This window comes from Vulpes lagopus, chromosome 4, assembly GCF_018345385.1.
Source record: "Vulpes lagopus strain Blue_001 chromosome 4, ASM1834538v1, whole genome shotgun sequence".
Classification (NCBI taxonomy): Eukaryota; Metazoa; Chordata; class Mammalia; order Carnivora; family Canidae; genus Vulpes; species Vulpes lagopus.
In genome coordinates this window covers 22,777,010-22,791,188 of record NC_054827.1, presented here as the reverse complement: position 1 = coordinate 22,791,188, position 14,179 = coordinate 22,777,010, and the positions used below count along the sequence as shown (strand labels likewise).

Here is a 14,179-nt window from a genome sequence, read left to right as displayed (position 1 = left end):
AATGCCATATAATGTATTTAGGGTTTAGGAGGATTTTTGGGGAGATAATAATTTAACAGTAAACATCTCTTCTTAATTATATTAAACATCATATCAGTGAGTGCTATGATACAAATATGTAACTTTATTTCTATGTGTTCTATGATATTAACTTCTATCATTTGAAACAAAATAAGACTCAAATTAGAATTAAAGCCAATATTAAAACTATTAAAGTAAAAATTTTAAAAAGGTAAAAATCGCTATCTAACCTGTTCTATTATATTAACTTCTATCATTTGATACAAACAAAATAAGACTCTTAAATTAGAAGTTTACAATATTAAAACTATTAAAGTAAAAATTTAAAAAAGGTAAAAATCACTATCTAACCTAATGCATTTCTAACCTATAATGCCAGAGTTGAAAAGACATTTGTATTTTTACTGTCTAGATTACTTATGTAGACACTTCAAGAAACAGAAGTGAGACTAAATTCTAGAAAATCACGAAGACAGTGTGAGGTATTCTCTTGCTCTCCTTCCTCCTAAAAACAAAACAAAATAAAACAAAACAAAATAAAACCCTGAAACCCCTAAGGGTTGAATAATTTAACTAAAGAAAACAAAAGAGAGGTAAGCTGAAGTCACGGGAAATGGAAGAGAAAGAGCAAAAGGCTGGAAACCTACCACAGATGGAGCAAAGATTTTCCAGATGTGGAATTCTTTCTATGGATCAGTGCTGTTAGCTTGGCTTACTGAGGTTCTACCAGGAAAAAAAAAAATGGAACTATGGCTTCCTTTTAAATTCTATCTGTAATCTAACTAAACCTACTTTGCTGAAATTTTATATTGTGTTTCCTTTAGGAAAATGTCTTGATATCTGTGATCTGCGGTTATTTTTCAAAACTAAGCTTACATTGTAGATGGGAATGCTTTTGGAATGCCTGAAGATATTTGTATGTGTGTCAGAATTTCTCCATTTGGAAAGACATTTATAACATCTCTACATCACGGTCCTCTTGTCTGCATCACAAAAAGGCCAGGGTGCTGCCTGCATGTGAGGATAAGGGGTCATTGTTCTGTTTATGTTCTGTTGTCCTGGACCATCCGGGGGGATGGTTCTTGATTAGCTGCAGAATGATGAGTGCCATCTTAGTGTCAGGGTCACAAGTTAGACAGAGATGACTTTTTTAAAGGCTCCCAAATTTGGTGCTCAAAAATATTACAAAATGATGAAAGTTTCTGTATATAATAAACAAGCCAGCTTCCCACTTCACTATAGTTATAAAAGAAGAAAAGCCTCATGTTCCCCTTTGAGTCTCCTGGCTGATCTTTCTTTGAAAAAATGAAAGCTAATGTCTTTATCATTGTAGCTAGAATATAGCCATTAGGGTCTCAGGGGAAGAAACATCACTGAAATACCCACCATGTGGGTAATTTTTTTAAATTAAAAAATACTAAGTCATAGAATATAGATATATCTAGGAGAATTCTGATTTTTTTCTCATAAAGATACTTTATTTAAAAAAATGTACCAAGTGTCTCCCCCCCTGATTATTTGTTTATTCTTCCTTCTTTTGGTTTTACAATGTTAGCTATTATTATTTAATATCTTACTGTGTTTAGTGGAATGGGAGAATGTGATATAGTCTTGAACATACTAAATTGTTGAGGGTATCAGCACTTGACTCAAACACATTACAATGCAAATTAAAAACCGAATGGCGTGTTCAGGATAAAGTTGAGTGGTTTTAAAAAGGAGATAATTTATTTGGTCAGGAGGAAAGAGAAAATCCATTAATCTCATAAATACAAGATAAGATGGTGCTGATGTAGGTGAGTATAGCTAAAAGAGCTAGGAAAGGTTCTATGGGTTGCAGGTAATTATGAAGTAGTAAGATAGCTCTGTAGACTAAAAAGGCAGTATAGCTGTGAAAAGTTAAAATTTCATTGAACATTCACTATATACTTAGTTGATGGTAGGTCTTATAGATTAAAACTAAACAAAAATATGTGACGGCTTTTCATTGAGGCTGCTTATAGCATATTTTAGGGGATGGGACACATATGTAAGAAGCAGAGAATGATGTAAGACATCAGGTAAAATTAAATAATAGACAGTTTTTGATACTAATTGTACGTGCAATCTGAATTTGAAGAAAGATGTCTAATTATCTGAGTGTAAGGAATTAATTCATATTCAGTCCAACTAAAAGCCTGAGCAGGCATGAGAATACAGAAATATTCTGCAGATGTGGGACATAGACCTAAGAATTGAAGCTGGCACCTAGGGAGTCATCTGGAATGAAAGGAGCTACTTTTTTCATTTCTTTCTCTAGTTTGCATTGTTCTGCACTTCTCTGTCTTAGCCCAACTCTGCCATTATTCTGCTCTTTTTTGCAAGGTGGTTTCCTCTGTTACTTTATCTCACAGTCCATGTGAACTTTTCACCAAAACACCTATTGTAGGTTGACTATTTCTTCAGCTCATAATTTAACAGAGAGAGAGAGAGAGAGAGAGAGAGAGAGAGAGAGGCAGAAAGACAGAAAGAGATTGTCCATTGGTCTGCCCATCTCTTCTCTGACCTTGAGTCAAGTGTGTCCCTCCCCAACCCCTACTTGCCTGTCTCTTGTCCAGTGGACTTTGCATGAGTTAGGATAGGTGGTCACATGGACCTAGGATGTTCCTTGTGACCTAGGAGCAGTGAAACTTGTCTGATTCAAAGGAAGAATTAATTGAAGAGTAGAGCAGTCAAAGGAGGCGTGGTGGAAAAAGTGGCACTCAAATGAGTCCTTACAGGAAAAGTATGGTTTGGAGAAAAAGAATAGAAGAGTATTTTGGGGGCAGTAAACTTTGGAAGCAAAAGCATAAGGACAGGAATACGTAGATCATATAAATTATGTGAATTCATACTTTCATTAGACCATTGGAGGTGGAAAAATGGTGATATTAGGCATAAAGAGGTAGATAAAACATCAGCTTTGGAGCCCAAGGGATTCATGTACCGTGTAGCTTAGTATTAGGAGGGTCTAGCTCTCTTCTCAGAAACTACATGTTAGGTACACAATAAATAACAGCTGTTGTAATACATATATTGAGTGGTAGTATTTTTCATTTGAAAACCTGAAGAAATTCCACAGGAAAGAAATGAAGTAATTGAAATCAATGACTAAGAGAATAGAATTACTTTTTGCCTAAAGACAAAAATATAAGTGGAGTGTGCAATTATTTTATGATTAATGAGTTTTTAAAAAGTGTTTACACTAAGAACGTATTAAATAAGCTCTTTAAACTGAGGTATATCTATATAATGAAGTATTACTTAGTTGCTAAAAAGAAATGAGCTGTCAAATCATGAAAAGGCATGGAGGAACCTTAAATGATACTAAGTGAAAGACACCAACTGAAAAGCCTACATGCTGTACCATTGTAGTATCACACAGAGTAGTTTCCCTGTCCCCTAAATCCTCTGTGCTTCATCAATTCATGCCTCCCTACCCGCAACCCCTGATCTTTTGACCATATTCATAGCTTTGCCCTTAAAAGAATGTCATATGTTTGAGCTCTACTTTCCACTAAATTTTTCTGTGAATCTAAAATTATTCCCCCCAAAACAGTTTATTTATTAAAACAAACCATTTTAAGTGTACAGTGCTATACTTAATGACTTTTAATAAGATGTTTAAGACTATTGGAGGCAATGCTGACACAAAGAAATCACTCAACACACAATGACAACCCACATATCATTAAACATGAAAATGGCATTATTTCAAAAAGTAGGAAATTAATATGAGCAGAAGTTGTCATAGAAGACTTCATGGTGAAGGTGAGACCTAAATGAGACCTTGGGAGCCGAGGGAGTTAATTTCTGAAAGGAAACAGGAGGATCAAAGGTCAAGTTATGTAGAAGCAAATTTAGGCAAAAAGTGTTGCTACCATGGTTACAGCGGAAGGTACATGTTAGAAGAGGATGGGAGATAAGGTTAGGAAGGAAGGCCAGGGTCAGATCATGGAAAAATTTGTTCATTAGCTTGAGGAGTCTTGGCATTTAACCACTACATACAGCATAGTAGTTAGGAGCATGCATTCTAGTCTGTGTTGCTTGCTTTGAGTCTTGCATTGAACAAAGTGTGACTTTGGGTATTTTAGGAAACCTCTGAGTCTCAGGTTCCTCATCTCTATAATGTGGAAAATAGTAACACTTAACCTTATAAGGTTGCTAGAGGATTTATTGAGTTCATATATATAAAGTGCTCAGAAAAGTGCAGGCAGAGTAAACACTTGCTATTATCATTTATTCAACCATTCACTTGACAAACGTTAAGTCAAAAACCTTCTAGGAGGCTGAGATTACACTGATGCAGAGAAAATGTAGGAGATCAGAGCACAGTGGGGAAAACATTTGGGTAAATATATCCAAGAAGACCATAGACTTAAAAAGGCAGATAAACTAAAGTTAAAACTGTACTATTATCCTCTTTGTATTTGCTTAAATCCATAAGAAAGAATTGATTATTATATTAAGAAGTTTATAACATTAGCAGTTGGGAGTCACTGGAATGTGTCTTCTGGTTAGAAAGATCTTAAAGCCAAAGCCAAAACCACATTGTGGTGGGCAAGCAAGGGCTTTGGGAGATCATTTTGCTTAAATTTGACTTGTAGAATTTATAAGATCTCTTTTACCTGATTACAGTAATCAGGACAAAATACTTTCTTAAATCCATGGTCCATTCTGACGTAGCCAGACTTGTGTTCTGCACAGCCTTCATACAACAAAATGGACACCAGCCTTATCTTGGGCATCAATAAATTTGTTATGGTTGTTAATAACTATCTTGGATTTCCTACTTAAGATAAACCACATCTCAAAATCATATTTTTAGTTTATAATAGAAATGCTTATAAATCCATCTGTAAGATGATCTTAAACTTTTGTCCATAGAAAAACAAATCGAAGTCCTTCAAATCAAGGGAGGTTCAATAAGAAAAGGAAAGCAAAGTCCTACCAGTAGAGTTTGTAGGTCACTTCATACTCAGAAGGTCGAAGTAATACTTTGCCATATTTACCTTTCCAAAGTCAGTGGACCTCTTTGAAGAAAGCAGAGTCAATCTATAGTTATCTTGTCAGTATATATTTGTGTATATATTCGTATTATTAATAAAAGTAACTGAACTGCAAATTGTGCATTGCAAACTGTATAAAGATAAATATTTGAGAGCATCTAAAAATGATCAGATATAATTTTCAAACTAAATGAAAGTTCTTCTATTGCTCTATAAAATACAACTAATGCAAATGGGCCTTTTAATAAATTATTCTTCAGGGAAGATCAGAAATGACAAATTAATTTTTCTAGGGATAAAAAAGTCAATGTCAATTAAAATACCAAAATGAAAAATTGTGTCATTAGCCTGGACTGGTAGTTCCTAGCTACTCCTTCACAGTCCTGATAGCCATTCTTTCAAGGGATAAAGTAGGGAGCAAAATATGCACAAGACTTTTTGGAGGAAGAAATTTTAAGCTCATCAAATGTGAAAAGTTATTGTTATTGACAAGCTGGAGATTAACGTAGTGCCTGGAGGAGTTGCTGGGTATGTCAAATAAATAGATTGATTCAATCTTTCTTGGGCATCTGCTTGTGCAAGGATACCACACTGGATGTGGGGTGACAAACATGAAATCGAGGGGTTTAGGCCTTTAAGAGCTTACAGTGTGATATGGAAGATAATTCATGAACAGAAATACATCACAAGTATCACTATATGCCATAGAAAGATATAGCTGCCTTTGGCTATAGAGACCTGGGGAAGACCATGCCAAGTAGAAGAAAAATGGTTCAAATTGGAACTCATTAAAGAGAATTATCATGTACTCGTGTCACTTGAAATATAATTGGGTAGAAAAGGAAATATGTTTGATTGTTTCTGGTGATACAGTAGATTTATTTTCCTACCTGGTAATAAATGAAATTCCAACAGAACATTTAGAAGCAGATTCAGAAAGTTATTTGTATTGAAAAATATCCTATGAATTCAAGATTTTTGGCATTTAAGAATAGCTTACTTATATTTTTCATGAATTCCTTGATACCTGAAAGCTAATGTGTTTCCTCTCAACAGCCCAGTTGACCACAGCCAACTTTTCATGGATTAGTTTACATTAGGTTTCAGAGAAACTGAGAGGTTATGTGTGGGCATACCCTAAATTCCTTCCTCATAAAAAAGCAGGCAAGCAGAAACCATAATACTAAGAAAAGTGAAGCAAGTGAGTATTTATAAGCTACTAGTATAAAAATAATGAAATTCATTTTTGGAGAGTGAAAGGGAATAAAGAATTTGGAATGTTGGCCAAAGCCCTGCCTGGTCAGATAAAGACAATTTTCAGATCCTGCCGAACCCCCCCTTTTTTTTCGGCCGAACCCTTTTAAACAGCTTGGGGTCTTTACAGTCCCAGAAAATGCTTCACTTAGAATAGAATGATACAGTTTTGCTTTTGGCTCTAGGAGTATTATGCATATGGAATAAAGCATTTGCTGATTTTTTTTGAAAAAGGGATTTTATTTATTCGCTTATTTACCAAACATCCAGGAACTACCCTAACATCAGGCATAGGGATGAGTTGAGTAAAACAAAATTCTGTCTTCCAAGGTGCTTACAGCCTAGTGAGTGAGACAGCACTAAAACTAGTGTGATCTAGAGATATGACATACAGCAGTCTTTCAAAGGAAAACTCTGAAATACAGCAGACCTATTTTTATTCTTTCATTAAACCTCAATATCAGTAGATATTGAAACATGACTTAGAGTGGAATACATCACAGGGATGAGTCTGTATCAAGCAATGATAGTGAGATTGGAAAGGGGAGCACATCTTTGCATTTTAGCTCTTTTCTGCTGTTGTTGTTGTCTGTATTCCCCTTCTCATTGATCAAAGGCAGTCAAGAAAATTAATACCAAAAGGCACCAAATCTGGGCTTTGTTATTGGTATGTTTACAAGAATTTGGAATGAAATTTTGAAAAACCCTGATTTTTTCCCCCTCACATATTTGTCACAAAGAAGTGTTTGATTTCTATGTTCTGCCTTAGTAGCCACAACACAAAGTTTAGAGAGACTGTGAATCTGTTATATGCTTCTGAAAGCTATCTTTCACGAGTGTTTCGGGCAACAATTATTCATTATCTTGATTTTAACATTTTCTTGCCAATGAACTAACCTAGAGGCAGGAATACAAACATTCTAAGAAAAATGACCAAGGAATGCAACCAAAGTCACATTCTAAGTCATTTTTCTCAATGGTGCCCTTTACATATTTGTGTGGGATAGATCCCCAAATAACACCATTAATTAATTATCCAGTTGAAATATTTGGCAGTTGTGGGGGTAGTAAGAGTACTGGGGGGTAGGGGCAGTTAAATAAATTTTTAGAACCATATCAACATTAAATCATCAAGATTGAAGCTAAAGCATCTTTGTAATTATAATTTATTGGTTAGCATGTATTTACAGAACACTCACTATGTGCTTATTAGCTGTTTTAATTATAGGGCACACAAAGACAATATTCCTTATCTAGGAAAGTTCATGGCCTAGAGATGAGGACATACAACAAAGCAAGATGATAAAGATTGCTGTAACAAACCTATAGAGATTTCTAGGAGCACAGAAAAATCAATGACTAACTCTGCCTGGGAAATCATTAAGGAGATATAATAAATTTGGATCTAATATTGGATCTAATAAAACAAGTATAATTTTAAAGATATGCAAGGCAAAACATTTGCCGTTTTTGGCCAATAATTATGGTCTATTTTCCAGAGCTGCCATGCATTTTGACAAAATTTGCAAGGTGTTCTGTGATTTCATTTTAGAATGAGAGATTTCATATTACTCAATATTACTACTTTTCAAATATGCTCAGAGAGTCATATTTTGGTGACTAAAATGCAATGCTAATTTTCTAATTTATATACATCTATAGAGGGGATTCTAAATCATAAATGTAGAAATTTTTTCTCCCATGCAATTAAATGAAACTATATTCATTGAAGATGAAGAGAAACATGGTCCATATCCTCTTTTCCCCCAGAATAAACCATTTCTCTCTTTCTCTATCTCTGCCTATCATCTATATTTTTTGAAAGGTGATTGCATGATCCAGGCAAAAGTAGAAACTTGATACTAATGGAAAAGTTTCTATAACTGAATGAAGTGGCTAAAATTGGATGAACAAACCAGCAAACCAACACAAGAGAGAGAAATAAGAGAAAGTACTGGTAGATATATTGGAGAGACTCCTAGCAGGAAACAGATGGTATATTGGGTAAACTGAGGAAAGCTTGGTAACAGAACTATTTATAAAGTTTAGGGAAGCCAGAAGGACAAGAGGAGAATGATTTTCAGCACCTGCTAAGTTGGGTGGAAAGGGTCACCTAAGAGAAGCCAGCAGTGATTCCTTGGGAAAGAGATGGGAACTAACTACCCAACCTCACAGTCCCACTGTCATGCCCTGCCTTATTTTCCTCCCAGTTGCCTCCAGCTCCTCACTGGAGAAATAGGGAAGATAAAAAGGTGGGCAGCCCACTGATTCTGTCCACACTAGTCAAGCCTCCAGGGGATAGAGCTGGGAAGAAGTAGTGGATCTCAGTGACAAAAAGGGCATATCTAGTATGATAAATTATACTACTACCAGATTACAAATGACCAGGTATCATGCAGGAAGTTTGACCTTAGCCTGTGGAGACCAGGGAGACAAAGAAAATGTTCAGGCAGGAATTGATATGACCAGGTGGTGCTTTTCAAACATCACTCTGGTGACCATTAGAGAGTGGACTGATGTAATGACAGGTCGAGGCAGGGAAAGCAGTTCTGGTTGCTGTTGTGAAAGTCCAGTGGGAAGTGGAGGGCTCCATTAATGCAATGGCAGGGAGAAGGGATGACGGTTGATTAGAAGGCAGTGTTGACAGCATTGTGTACAGGGGGTGAGGGAGTGAGGATGGGAGCCGGGAAGATAGGATCCAATTACCCCGGGATTAGGGATGCAGTGGATAATGTAGTCATAGGAAGAGAGGATGCAGGGTATACATTTCTCATGGACTAATTGTTTGTGAAAACTGAAGATTATCTGTTCACAAGAGAGAATTTCACCCTAATAGAGACAGGACTTTCTAATGAGAGGTTAAAATACGACCAACTCTGCCTATGCTATGATAACTTCTGTCTGAATTAACTTACTCAGAGGCTTACAGAGAAAGTGATCTCTTTTTTCCACATGGACGGCTGCTTAACTGTTAATTGGTGCCCCGAGGAAGCATTTAAGAGCTCTTAGAGCAGACATGGGCAGCAGTAACACAGCTAGATTCTATTTGGCTTGTACACATGGTAGTTATAAGCACAACCAATTATCATAAAAAACAGCTACCATTTTTTAGGGCCTATTTTGTGCCAAGCATTGTTGCCTTACAACAACAACATGGCAGCTTCTTTATTTATACTCTCGAAATGAGAAAATGAGGAGGTTAAGTAACTTGCTTAAGGCCACACAGATAGGAAGCAGATGTGCTAGAGAATATACCAAAGGCATTGGGCCCATTCTTTAGGGGCATACAGTTGCTGGTGGCATGAGGCAGGTTATATGAAAATACTATATGTTGGATATGATTATACATTACTATGTGATTATGATTTTTAAAAGCACATTAATTGGATTCTATTTCAGATCATGAGAATGTACATTTTAATACTTTGATTCTTTTCCTGGGAACTTTCTGAATAAGGTGGTTTAAGAAATTCTCAATTTAGAAGAAGAAAAGGTAGATGCTCGGCCAGTGGATTATTCTTGACTAGAGATTGAGTTCCTTCAGGGCAAGGAACATGCCTTATTGGTAAACTGCTTCCTTGATATAACCTAATAAGATGCCTAGAATATATTGCTGTTCAATACGTGTATTTCTGGAATAACGAACCAATGGGAGGCTCTTTCAAAGTGCTTCTCCTTGGAAATTTTTGTCATCACAAGGTGGAAGATGAGCAGCAGGATTAATTCCACCAGGATGTATTTATCTAGCAACATGGATCAGAATAGAAGATGTCTACTTAAAGCATACACAGAAACAACCACACAACTGTATCTCAAGAATTATTAATGGAATGTACCCAAAATGATTTTTTTTAGAGCTTCACAAGGCCTGGTGGGATTGGTTCCAGTTGGCTTGGATGAGAGGTCACACAGATTAAAAATAGACTTTCTTAATATGGAACAATAGGCTACATTCATTTAACAAGACAGAAAAAAAAAAATAACAGGCCTTAGGGGCGGGAATGAAGCTTAATCCTATTTAAGAGCTCAATTAACCCTCAGAAGATTGAGTAGGTACTCTCTCTTCATTGCCACTCTTCTGTCTTGCAGAGCTTAAAATCCAAGATTCATAAAGAGGAATAAAGAGATTCATATTTGTATATAATACTGAAAATATTTTAAATAGGGTCATAATAAAGTTTAGAAATATAAGAATTAGTTTGCTTAGTCTGTTATGGTCCTTTAAAACTTGAAATAAGTCATATTCTGTTTTAATTGTCAAATCCTTTACCATTATTAACAATATATTCAAACACAAGCCTTTATCTTGACACATAAATTCACTGATTTTAAAAAAATCATTTCTTTCTTATACTATCAAACAAAATTACATTTCCTTCTAAGCTAATCAGTACATTCTTAAGAAATCCATATCAAACTCCATGGTGGAGTACATTCTATCACTCTAATGATTTAATACACAGAAGCCAGGTTCTATTCAAATCAGTCCATCTGGGTTAAGCATCTGCGACCTGGGTAGGTCATTTGTATCAACTCGTAGATCCTACTTTCAAAGAGATTCCATCTCTTTGAATGGAATTTATCAGCTTTTTTCATTCATGCCCCATCATTATAGAAATGACCCAAATAGAGCATTGAAAAGTAACAACGTCTTGTTTTTGTTTCTTGCAGTTGAATTATGATAAAATGTGGTAGTTACATTATAGTTACACTTTTTGTTTAGTTAGTTCTTTGTTTTTATAAACATATCTTTAAAATATTTGAGAAGCTTGAAAAATTGAAGGTCTTCTCCCTATCAAACGGAAATCATTTAAAGATATCTCTGCCTCTCCATTCCCCCAAGCAGTAGCATTTCCATCCCTTCTTCCCCTTCCCCACCAGCCAAGAATTCACATCTTAATTTTCTCCTTGGGGTATGAAAGAATTTGCTGACGTTCTGGAATAAGATGACAGCTTTGCTCTGTTATATACTTTGTTTAAATTGCAGCTACTCTTGGAAATTACAGAGAATGTCACAACCCAAGATAAAGCATGACATTGGCTAAGTTTCTTTCTCTTTGTGATGCAAATGTTACTTAACCATTTATTTCTGGTCCCAACTAGACAGTGAATACATCTATTTATGGTATTAGAGCACTGGGACTATAATTGGGATTCAGTTACTACATGCTACTAATCCATATAATACCACTGCCTTGTTAAATTGTACAGTTTTTCTCTTGAACTGACACAAGATGCCAGTTCAATATTTTTCTTCTGTTCTGAAGGCTACTTTTCAACATATTAGAGTAAAGAAATGAGACACAGCCTAAACATGAGAGAAAAGTTTAGCTCATAGAAGCATATAAACTATGAAAACTTTTGTGTGAAAACCACCTAGCAGTGAAAGTAAGATCACTGAACTAGAAAGAGAATATTCTCCATATAAAAATGATCTAAAACTAATGTTTTAATCATTAAGTTTGATGGGTAAAGTCATTTATTTTATTTATTTTTTTGGGGGTAAAGTCATTTAAATCATTAGCTCAATTAACCCTCAAATTGAACCCTGTAATTTCAATTTTTAGATGACACTATAAACTTTTAATGCAGCTCTTAAAAATCACAAATATCTAATTTCTAAGTTCTATGTTTCAAAATCACAAGATTTTTTTTAAAAGCACCTGAAACCACCAATCCAAGTCTAATTTTCGCATTTCCGTGTTTCTCATCAGTCCCTATTAATCTCCCATGATACTGCTAAATAGCTATATACACTTTTGATATTTAATGAAATGTCTACATGAAGATGGAATTTTATTCTAGAATATGATGAAAAACATAACCAAATATCCACTTACCAGCCTTTTCCTTGTCTGAAATGCCTGGAATAGTCTGAAAAAAAAAAAAAGAAGCCACAGAATTGTTATTATTAGAAAGAAACACCAAAACATTATCAGGAACAAAATGAACTACCATAAATGGAGCAAAAATTAAGTAGAACCCAAGAGTAGAAAAATGAGTGGGCACAAAAACTGAACAGATATTTTTCCATGGAAAGTATACAAATGGCCAATAGGTACATGAAGAGGTGCTCAACATCACTAATCATCAGGGAAATGTAGATTAAAATCACAATGAGATATTACCTCCCAACTGTTAAAATAGTAATTAAGAAAAAGTCACAAAATAAGTGTTGGCAATGGTATGAAGGAAAGGAAACCCTTGTGCACTGTTGGTGGGAGTGTAAACTGCACAGCCATTGTGGAAAACAGCATGAAATTTCCTCAAAAAATAAAAAAAAAATAGAACTACTGTATGATCCAGCAACCAAACTTCTGGTTATATACCTATAGGAAATGAAAAGAGGGTATCAAAGAGATAGATAGCTGTGCTTGCATATTCATTGCAGCATTGTTGAGAGAAGCCAAGATATGGTAACAGCCTAAATAAATGTCCTTCAATGAGTGAATGCATAAAGAAGATGTGGTATATACACAATAGAATATTATTCAGGACTGAGAAAGAAGAAAATCTTGCCATTTGCAATCACATAAACCTTGAGGGCATTATGCTAAGTGAAATAAGCCAGACAGAGAAAGACAAATGCTGCTGTATGGTATCCTTTATATGTGGAATGTAAAAAAAAAAAAAAAAAGAAAGAAAGAAAGAAAAAGAAAAAGTGAAACTTCTAGAATCAGAGAGTAGAAATGTTGTGGAGGGTCTGGAGAAATAAGAAAGATTTGGTAAAAGGTATATAAACTTTCAGTTGTAAGATGAACAAGGACTGAGGATCAAATGTATAACACGGTGACTATAGTTAATAACACTGTACTGTATAATTAAAATTTGCTATGAGAGTAGAACTTGTGTTTTTACAAAACAAAAAGATGAGAAGTGATGAATGTGGTAATTAAGTGGAAATCCTTTCACAATGTATATGTATTCCAATTATTGTGATATAAAACTTTAAATATCTTACAATTTTGTCAATTATACCTCAATAAAGCTAAAAAGAAAAGTAAAAGAAAAATGAAAGTTGAGGAACTATCAGGAATGTTATCAGACGCAGGTACAATAATTGTTAATCATGTAATTATTTTCTTCCCTGAAAACACATATTAACCCTAAAAACATATTGGCAATAAATGAAACCAAAGACATTCTTTGAATTTGGGTAGAATGTTTTAGTTCAATTTCTTTGTCCTGTTTTGGAAGACAGAAAAAGTAAATTGTCTGGTGAGTTTCTGGGCATTTCAAATCTCTGCCCTATCTCTTTGAGGCTCAGATTCCTCCTTTATTAGATGGGGACAATCACATCTACTTCTTAAGGTTGCTTAAAGGACCAACTGTGGTAGCTTTGATAAAGCATTTGAGGTCTTCAGGAAAAGGTAACTGCTGTTACTATTTGTTTCTATGGGCTCTAGGCCAATGGGTCAATTTACTAATAGGAGTGTTCTAGAAGTTCCATTCCCAGCAACTATCATCTATCACTACCATTGTTTAAAAATTAGAGTTCAGGAGATGTTTTAAAAAGAGTTTAACGTATAAATGTCTAGTTCTACTAGTTCTACTCTCAGTGGATATTCTAAAACAAATTAAGGAAGTTGAACTTCTGTTTCCCATTCACCTGAGTTATTCATGTATACAATATCATGCACATGAGGGTATTAACTTGTATTGGAAGACTTCAAAACATCGGAGCCACTGGGATTTGATACCTTCTACCCAAAACTACTGACCAAACAAAATATCTACCACTGACATGTCTCCTTCTCTTTAGGGACAAAGTCTTCAGAGTTGGGGTAAGAAAAGTAGGCTTAAATGGATACTTAATTTTGTTGTACATGCATGTGTGTGTGTGTGTGTGTGTGTGTGTGTGTGTGTGTGTGTGTGAA

At 35.0% G+C, this 14,179-nt stretch overlaps 1 protein-coding gene across 1 annotated transcript in view; it reads right to left on the bottom strand.

Annotated features, from left to right (window-relative positions):
- Nucleotides 1–14,179, bottom strand: part of DLC1 (DLC1 Rho GTPase activating protein) — a 406,473-nt gene that overhangs the window by 192,018 nt on the left and 200,276 nt on the right. Inside the window, 1 exon segment of the mRNA XM_041752236.1 lies at nt 12,143–12,176. Within this exon segment, the coding sequence (XP_041608170.1) occupies nt 12,143–12,176 (34 nt within the window).